The following is an 8,882-nucleotide window of genomic DNA, read 5'->3' on the forward strand; positions in this document are numbered from 1 at the left end:
CAAATTTATTTAGAATATTTTGCTTTTCATTTAATCTTTGTGTTCCTTAAGGATTAAAGGGTCTTTAGGCTGCAAAGATTAATATTTGAAAGTTTGTGTCCTTATTTATACCTTAAAACTGAGATTAGTTGCTCCTTCAATAGCAGAATATAAAAGTATAAGGCAAATGAGCAATGAAATTTTCCTTGACAATTACTAGATAGATAATTACAATGACACCAATATTCATAGATTAAACTAAAATTGTTTCACTACTTTCACAGGAATTAAATCCACCTTCTTTTGGTCATTGTCAATATATAAGAGGCAGCTGACATGGTAAACTGGCTTCACTATAATTGGAGACTTTGTCATCTGGAGTCAATTTTCACTGGTAGTCCATCTCATTAAATAATATTTATTGAGTATCTTTTTTGAGGCCCAAGGCCACTGTAATCGAGATCTATCACGATAGGTCATATTTGACCTATAACAACTTCTTGTGAACATTTGATAAGGCACTCTAAATGCATAACAGAGAAATACCCTCTGATAATGAAGCTTTTTAAACCCAATAGCTCTTAACCTTTCTTTGGCTACAAATAAAAAAAAATATGCGCTCACATGTAATTGTTTTAGAAGTGAACGTGACTATTCCATTAAAGACAATGATTAATTCTTGGATACCAATGACCATGACTGCATTTGCCTTCTCTAAAAGAAACTTGACGGTTGTCATTCACTTTGAGTTGGTTGTCAGCATTTATCAGTCTAGATGGCATGGAGAAGTTGTACCTATAAAAGCCATAGGAAGGATGGAAAGAACAACCAATTGCTTCCTGAGCAATGGGATATGGTGATAAAATATTTCCAGGTGCCTGTAATCCATACAACATTTGATTGGCAGAATTAGGTGCTTGTAGACACTGCCCACTGAAGTCTGCAGAAGAATCACTTTTTGAATTGGTGACCCCCAGGGAAGATAACATGGGAACTTCCATCATGAGTGGGGCTAAACACTGAGAACTGTTGCTGCTTGCTAGCCTTTCAGGAGCAGGCAAGACAAGATGCTGCTGTCGCCAAAAATTAGTTGGGCAAATCTTGTAGCAAAGGGGCAGGTTGATATCCTGCAGGTACACCTCCGGACAGGGCATTCCAAGGGAGCTTGTAGGTAAGTGAAACGTAGGTGGGGAGCAAGGTGGAGAAAGCAAGGAGTTCAAAGGAGAGGGAGCCCCTCCACTAGAGGTCACTGGAGATGAGCCACTGCTTCCACCTGTGAATGACAATTCAGTAAACAATGAACTTGGTGTTCCTACTGAATCAGAATCATGTCCATAGCTATCCCTGTTTCATTTTTAGGTTAGCTTTCCTTGCAAGTTCACAGTTCTTTTAACTTCTTTGGTAAAGAGCATGCTCATTTTTCTGACTAAAGTTGAATATGGTATCTCTACTACCATCACTATTACTTTTAGCACCGCTGTTGTTTTCATGTGTTACGCATTCACTATGTACAAGAACTGTGCTAGGCACTTGAACAACATTTATCTAATGAATAAAGAAGAAGTCCAATTACATATGACCCAGAACCAAGTATATCTTACAAATAAAAATTATTTTTTTAAATTTTTTAAGCTTAAAAAAATTACTAAATTAAATGCTTGATTAAATTGAAGAAATTGGTTGCTTGGGATTATACAGAAAACTTCAGTCTGATAAAAAAATCAGTGCACATGAAAGTAATGTTTATAAATTAAAATAACATTTAAATGCATTAGATTTTTTCCTTGCATGAAAAGTACGGATGGGGAGACTTCAGCGGTGCACTATATCAAGAGTTAAAGAAAATTTTGCAGGTTAAAAAATATCCAGATGAAAATGGAAGTGTTTGTATCAATGTAGTCAGGGGATCTTTTATGGTGGCCCGGCATTTACTAGAGTTAGAGATAATTATAAGGTCCAGGAAAATCTGTACACTACACCTTATTTTTGTAAGTGTTTGAATTTAGAAAATTCGTTATTGAGTGAACTTGGTCAATTTTTTGTGGGATCTTTTTGGTATTGCTATTGTTTTTCTTAACTATTTTGTGTATATAGACGTATGCATAGACATAACCTAATTCTTTATCAACAGGATGGCAAATATCTTTTATAACTAAGCATTCAAAAGTTATTTTAAAAAACTGATACCCTTTTTTTGCAATTTAAGAACATTATGGGCATCTTAAATAATTAAGAAAACTGTGTATTTTAAATTATCAATTAATGATCATCTTTAGCTTTTTTTCTTTTTTAGTACACTTAGTGTTGGTTTGGATATTTTAAAAGCATGCTGCCTAGATGCTATTAGTTAAAGTGATACTATAAAATAAGTGTTCCTATTTTTCTATGGAACTCTCTAAACCAAATTAACACAGTCAATCCAGTGAAACATTTCACCAAAATATTAGACTTGATATCTTTACATTTTGATTGGTAGTTATATCTTATAAAACTCAATCTACTTATAATGTTGATGATTTTCTCCATAACTGTAACCTTGCGTTAATGTTCAAAGACAAACAACTTTAATGGAGTAAAGATAAAAGGGGTAAAATAATTCCATGTTGCTTGCAAATAAAGATTCTTCTATTCATTGTTAGATATCAGAGTAAAAGAAGATATATGTTCTTCCACCACAAAGCCTGCGTTGTCTAATTATTCTTATCATTTATTCATGTAATGCCCTACCTGAGAACAAATACCTTGCAAATATTTTAAATGCTTATGGCAATTAATCTAATTGTGCTGGCTTAGTATTGTTTTCAACATTTATTTTCCCTACTCACAACACAAGGAAAATTAGAGCTAAGTGATGGCAAAATTTAATGGAAGTCATTTTAACATGTTCTGAAAGTTTCTCCTAAAACATAAAATATTTATTTCAATACCTAACATATTTCCAAACAAGGCCACAAATGCATCACGGGCAGATCCTAAAGAGTATGATATAGTGAGATGCTGAAGAATCCAGATGAGATCTGGAGATTTCAGGATGCATGATAACTCAAGAAGATAGAAGTCAATAAACCCACCATTACCATGGCTCTGCTCTTTTCCTTCATGCCAGTTCTCCTTCCTTTTTGCCTCTTACCTCCTCATCAAGATAAATATACACCCACTTGCCTGTAAACACACATTTTCTGGCATGTAATTCTTCCCTTGTGTAGTATTTGGTACAGAGGTTCTGACTGTTCTTATTTCATTTACTTTTAAAAATGAAAGTTAATAAAACTTTTCTTACTTTGTGTGTCTGCACCAAAAGTTTTAAAATCCAGAGTGAGAGAAGGCCTCCATGGGTAGGTCTCTAAAAGCCCATCCAAAACACCCCTGAAAAAGAGATTCAACCTCCAGAATGCATTTCCTGAAAATAATGATTTATGTAAACTTTTGAGTTATTTTGTTATAGCCTTTAGGGGTGAATATCTGAAATATTTTTATTTTACAGGTAGACTTCTGAATAAAATTCCCAGTAATTATTTCCTGAATAAACCCCCTGGAATCTAGAATAAACAATTTCAGAGAGGGAGAAAGCAAGATTTTGGAGACAAAACAGCTAAGTTCCTTTCCTACTACCTACTAGTTACAAAACATAGGTCCCCTGAGTCTCTAAGCCACAGTTTACTAATCTGTAATACTTGCGAAAAGAGCTATATAAACATTAGATGTGACTGTTATGTTGTTTACCTGTTTCTTCCAGGATCCCTAAATCCTTTAGCAAAAGGATTCCTGTCTATTTTCAGTTTGGTAATCTATGGATTCAAAAGAGAGAGCAAGATAAAGTCAGTGTCCTCACTAATAACACCATCTCCCTTGTTTTTAATGGTTACAACCACGACAAAAACACTTTTCAACATGTAATATGGCATGTTAAATAAATGTAAGCATATTGGTAAGTCAAATTTGGAATGGTTATGTCCTTTCTCTCCTGGCACTCTTTGTTGTGCTTTCCTTTCTAACACAAGATCCACACAATTCATGATCAAACTTGCTTGATGACAACGCAATAGCACTATGACTCTTTTTAATTGTGAAAAATTCTATCCGTATAGTACAGTTTGCCTCTATCCCAAAAGTCCCTCTGGGGCCATCCTTGCTTGCCTGGGACCTAGTTGGCTTTACCTGCTGGTTTTGGTAAGCGGTCACAGTGGTGAACTCAGTTTCTTTAAAAGTGAACGTTTTAACCCCTTCAGCGGGCAGGGACTGAATCCGGGACAGGTCAATCCTGCTGTCCTGTTCCATCACGTGCACACGGGGCTTATACTTGTGCATGGATTGCAGAATGATCTGGAGAAGAAATCATCAAATGCTGCCTAGAAATTGGCTTCCCCTCCTCCGCACCCCCAACCTGCCCACACACAAAAGTAAGGCTAAACCAGAAAGGCTAGACTAGCCACACACAAGGACTTTTCTGTGCCATTTGGTCCCAGACAGAGGCCCTCAAGGCTCCGGGGTTTCCAGAGCAGGGCAGCACAGCGGCACCAAGCAGCAGTGATTCCATTTCCAGATGGGACTTTTCTTGTTTCCAACCGTGGGTGACCGTGTGATATCCCCAGGTATCACTGGAATGAGTGCCTGCCATTAATTCCCTAGGCTTGCAGTAAATGATGGGCAACCCTCTGACATCTCCCCACCTCCTAATCCTGGGAGCCTCCCTTTCTCCTTTTGTGGCTGGCACATGGCCTGGCAGGGCAAAGGCAGGCCGGGGTGCATTTGGGAAGATGGCTTAAGATCCTGGTGACCTGAAAAGGCCTTCCATGGCGGCAGGTTGTGGAGGAGATTTCCACCACACCATGCTACACAGAAAGTGCCCCGTCTAGGAGAAAGCAATCAGAGCCACCAGTGATTGCCCAGGAGGCTGAGATGTCAGAGAGCTCTGTGAAATGTTCCCTTACACTCTCCCAGACCAAACATCCTGGCTTAAACAAGCCTCATTTGATCCTCAAATTCCCTTCTCTCACCGTCCCCATCCCCTAGCACTCTCAGATGCAAAACAAAGGCCATAGGAGCTACTTTGGTCACAGGCCCAGAACTTGAACAGTTCCTATAGACCACATTAGGCAACTGGGAGAAAAAGCCTCCTTGGCCTCTCCAGGGCCACCCAAGGGCTGAGGCCTTGGCATCTCCCTCCCCTCCTCAGGGCAAAGGATTGCACACACTTACATGACCTTTGTCGTCCATCTCGTTGTTGGTGAGTTTCACGCGATCGAAGCTGATGATCTGCCGCATCCAGGTCTCTCCTGAGCAGGGTGAGTCCGGGTGAATATAGAACCTAGGAGTGATGCAGGAATGGTCCGTATTCCCGGCTACCATCCACTGTGAGCTGTGGTACACGTACCTGAAAAGGCGCAGAGTGTGGCTTTAGGAACAGAGGGCCACAGCCAGGAGCGTGGGAGGAAGATTGCTAGGCTCTGATGCTAAGAGCCTCGGCCAAGGTTTGCCCGCTAATCCCAAAGGCAACTAGTAGAAGATCCAACTTCATTTCCAAAGAGTGTTCAAAGTCAGAAAGCAAACTGAAAATAAGCATATTTCATTAAAATGCAATGAAGTCCCAGAGTAAGTATAATGTTATGAGATTTCAGAGTCTGGTTTGTATTTCCTCACAGAAACCACAACAAAATTTGATCTAACCTGTTCTATGGGGCAGAGTCGCTGGAAAAATCCTTAAGCCTCGGGCCAGAAGCATCAGGGAAGAAGCAGAGGGGTGAGGAGAGTGTCTGTCCAGCCCACTGCCAGCAGTCATCCTAGAAGCCTTTTCCCCAACAAAGCTTTGCATCAGAATACCCCCAGGAACTCTGCCCCAGGTGGTCTCGGGACTGATTTTCCTATTGTTTCTAATCTCAATCGCTCAGTTGGGCACCGCATTCCCAAGCCAGCTCAAATGCAGAAGCAAACTGCTTGTTCTGCTATTTCCAGTCTGGGGCCCCAGCAGGCTATTGAGCTGAGCCTTCTCCTTGCCCCTCAAACGCAGCACTGGACGCGATGCGGGCTGTCTCCTAGAAAGACTAGTTACCCACTTCAGTCGAAAGTTTGCAGCCCGGGTGCAGGCACCTCTCGCAAAACTCCCATTGCCCTGAGCCAAAGCCTGGCAGATTTACACTTCCGGGCTGCTGACACAGACTGGACTCTTCGTTTCAGATCAATTCTGCACTTTTAACCTGCTCTAGGTAGAGAGCTTATATCAAGAGGAAAGCGTACTTGTACTCTTTGGGACCTGGCCACTGCTTCAGGAGAGAGGCTAAGGAAAGAAGAAAAGATGGACCTAGGAGAGAGAACTGCTAGCTTTGCCTTGGATGGCAAATCAGGGCATCCCTCCAGGAACCTGCTGCCAAAGCAGCACAGCTCAAAGCCCAGTATGGACCCGAGAAGTCCAGGCATTTCTCCCCAAATTCCTTCAAACAGCTCCCGTCCCAGCTGCCTGAGCCCACACCCTCTGCAGTTTGTTTGCGCAGCCAAGGCCAGAGCAGCAGGAAGCTGAAAGGTTTGGGGTACATTGATTAGCATCGCATTCCAGGAGTGAGAGGAAAGAGGAGTAAGCCTGCTCCTCTCTCAGTCTGAACCTCAATTTGAGTGAGAAAATTCAACTCCCAAAGCCCATGGGAGAGAATCCCACCCCTCATGGTAGAGTTTTCAAAATAGCGCTCTCAGGTTCCATAGATCAGAATCCCCATTCCCAGCCTGGCCTGGGGCACTCTCCTCTGGACTTGGTTACCTATAACGTTTGGAATCCACTGGCACCACATCGATGGCCACGAAGTACTGCTTTCCTGGGTCCAGTCCTTTCACCTTGACCCTAAGAGAGGGGAACATTCGCCTGTGGGAGAGAAAATGGCATAGCAACTGACCTGGGCTCTTTTAGACACATTTGGAGTGGGGCAGAGGTGGGGGCAAATGAAAAGTGAAGGAATTCACAATACTCTTCCCATTCTAGGACAGGTTCAGAGAACGATATTTGCTACATGAAGAAAGATTGTTGGTTGTAGGCTTGACTGAACAAGTTCAGGATTTTTGAGTGAAGCAGAATATCCTTACCACAAGTGTCCACCTCACTTCCCACCACCATCATAATAAAAAGCTATAGGAAGGAAAAATCTGTGCCCCTTCCCCGAATTTTCAGAGGTACTTTCTGTGAGAGATTTGGGAAAGACCGAAATTAGGAAGATTCACACACACAAATTACCAAGCTGCCATGAAGAAGCTGCCCCACAGTAAAAGGTAGGAGTGGGAAAAGCCCACCTCAAACTGGCTTGGGCTAAGGGACAGTAGATTGAGGCCTGCTAGATGGGCTATTGCCCACTGATAATTGTGAGATTTTAACAGAGAGGCTTGTCCACTGTTTAAGATGTGGGAGTGGCATCTGGCACCTGCCTTGAGAGGTCTAATTTCTGTCACATACTCCACAGGCAGGAGCTGGGAGAATGAGCTCTTGGAGTCTCGTTATACAGGAAAGAAAGGCTAAGCCACTAACATGGGCCAGGCATGTCCTAGTATGGTAGATTGAGAGGCAGTGACTTTCTAATACCTGTCGGGAGTGGAGGTGTGGGGGGTAGGGGTACTAAAGCATAACACTAGAGAGCGGCTGCCCTTGGACAGCTTGGGGAGAGCCGAACCTGCCGGCCTTGGTAATGATCATCTCAGTCCCAATGTCATGGAATCTCTTCCACAGCTCGGATCCTTGAAGCTCCACTTGGATAGCATCTTTCTCTTCCAGGCATTCGCCGCTACTGCGATCGCCGCTGCCGCCTCCACAGGATAAGAAAGCAGTTGCAGAGGGCTCTGTCTTGGGTCGTTTTTCTGCTGGGCAGAAAGACATCGAGATTTTGACTGAGCTTCACAGCTCGCGCGCCCCCTTTTCGTTGACTCCTGTCTGGGAGCAGACCGGCTTTGTCTCTTCCCCAATAATCTTGGCGGCGGATCCTTAAGTTTCCTACAACACCCACTGTGGCTCCCTGATGGAGAGAAAGGGGCCCACGTCCCGTCCAGTGAAAGGCACAGCCTTTCTTCAAATTTGCCCATCCTCACTCTCTAGGAGGCTTTCGGTCCCCCAAGCTGAATCCCCTCGGAATCCCGGTGCGTGTCCTGTTTTCTACCCGGAGAAACAGCCACTCTCTGGCTCTCACGGCTTGGGGAGATTGGAGAGTCCCACTTCTCCACAAACATGTAGGGTCCCTCCCCTTCACCGCAAGTGAACCACAAACTAGGGCTGAACTTGGAGGCTCTGAAACTTCCCCTACAGTCAGGTGGCTGAGATGTTCTTGCGGCCCCAAAGGCTGCCATCAGGCTGGGCCGGGACATCCTAGGGTAGGGCTAGCCGCCCTTCCGCAGCGTCGCGGGCAAGACTGAGACTTGCAGATCCAACAAGCGCAGGTACCGGGCTCAGAGCTTTGGGGCTGCGGTAGAGGCACTTACCCGGCTGCTCGCATGTCTTCCCTTCGGCGCCGCTCCTTCTCTCCTCCTCCTCTCCGCCCTCTTTCTCCAGCAGCTCAAGCTGCGCCTCCTCTCTTGGGTCTTGCAGTTTTCTTTTGCTGGGTCTCCCCACCAAAGCTTCCACGGAGAAGGCATTCGCCCGAGAGCTCAGAGCCATTCCTGGAGGGGGCGAAGGGAATGCGCACTGCAAAGTTTCAACCTGAGATGGGTTAGGGAGGGAGAGGTAAAGAGGGCGCAGAAGACAGGCAAAGGAGAAAAAGCGGAAAAGTCCCCAAAACAGAAAAATAATTTCTGGATGTATATTCAAAGAAAAGAATTGTGTATAATTTTTATATATACGTATATTTTTTTCTTTGAATAGACAGAATGAAAGGAGAAGATCAAACTGGAGCCAAAGTCCTGTGGAGTCTAGTCGTCCTTTCCTTTGCAGTCTCCTTCCT

The 8,882-nt window shown here is 43.5% G+C and overlaps 1 protein-coding gene across 1 annotated transcript; it reads right to left on the reverse strand.

The window, feature by feature from the left end:
• Positions 1-638: 638 nt before the first annotated feature.
• TBX22 (T-box transcription factor 22) lies at positions 639-8,599 on the reverse strand. Its single transcript, XM_046672557.1, has 8 exons — positions 8,425-8,599; positions 7,626-7,812; positions 6,728-6,829; positions 5,179-5,353; positions 4,138-4,302; positions 3,703-3,767; positions 3,260-3,345; positions 639-1,252 (listed from the first exon to the last, which is right to left on the reverse strand). Exons 1-8 carry the CDS (start codon positions 8,597-8,599, stop codon positions 639-641), a joined length of 1,569 nt encoding a protein of 522 aa, XP_046528513.1.
• Between the last annotated feature and the right edge of the window lie 283 nt (positions 8,600-8,882).

Source organism: Equus quagga, chromosome 10 (assembly GCF_021613505.1).
Source record: "Equus quagga isolate Etosha38 chromosome 10, UCLA_HA_Equagga_1.0, whole genome shotgun sequence".
In the NCBI taxonomy this organism is placed as follows: domain Eukaryota; kingdom Metazoa; phylum Chordata; class Mammalia; order Perissodactyla; family Equidae; genus Equus; species Equus quagga.

Coding starts and splice junctions, on each gene's coding strand:
- TBX22 (XM_046672557.1), bottom strand. CDS start 8,599: ATGGCTCTGAGCTCTCGGGCGAATGCCTTCTCCGTGGAAGCTTTGGTG. Junction 6,830..7,625: donor ATCATTACCAAGGCCGGCAG/GTTCGGCTCTCC, acceptor TCTCTCCCACAG/GCGAATGTTCCCCTCTCTTA. Junction 4,303..5,178: donor AGATGGACGACAAAGGTCAT/GTAAGTGTGTGC, acceptor TTTCTTCTCCAG/ATCATTCTGCAATCCATGCA.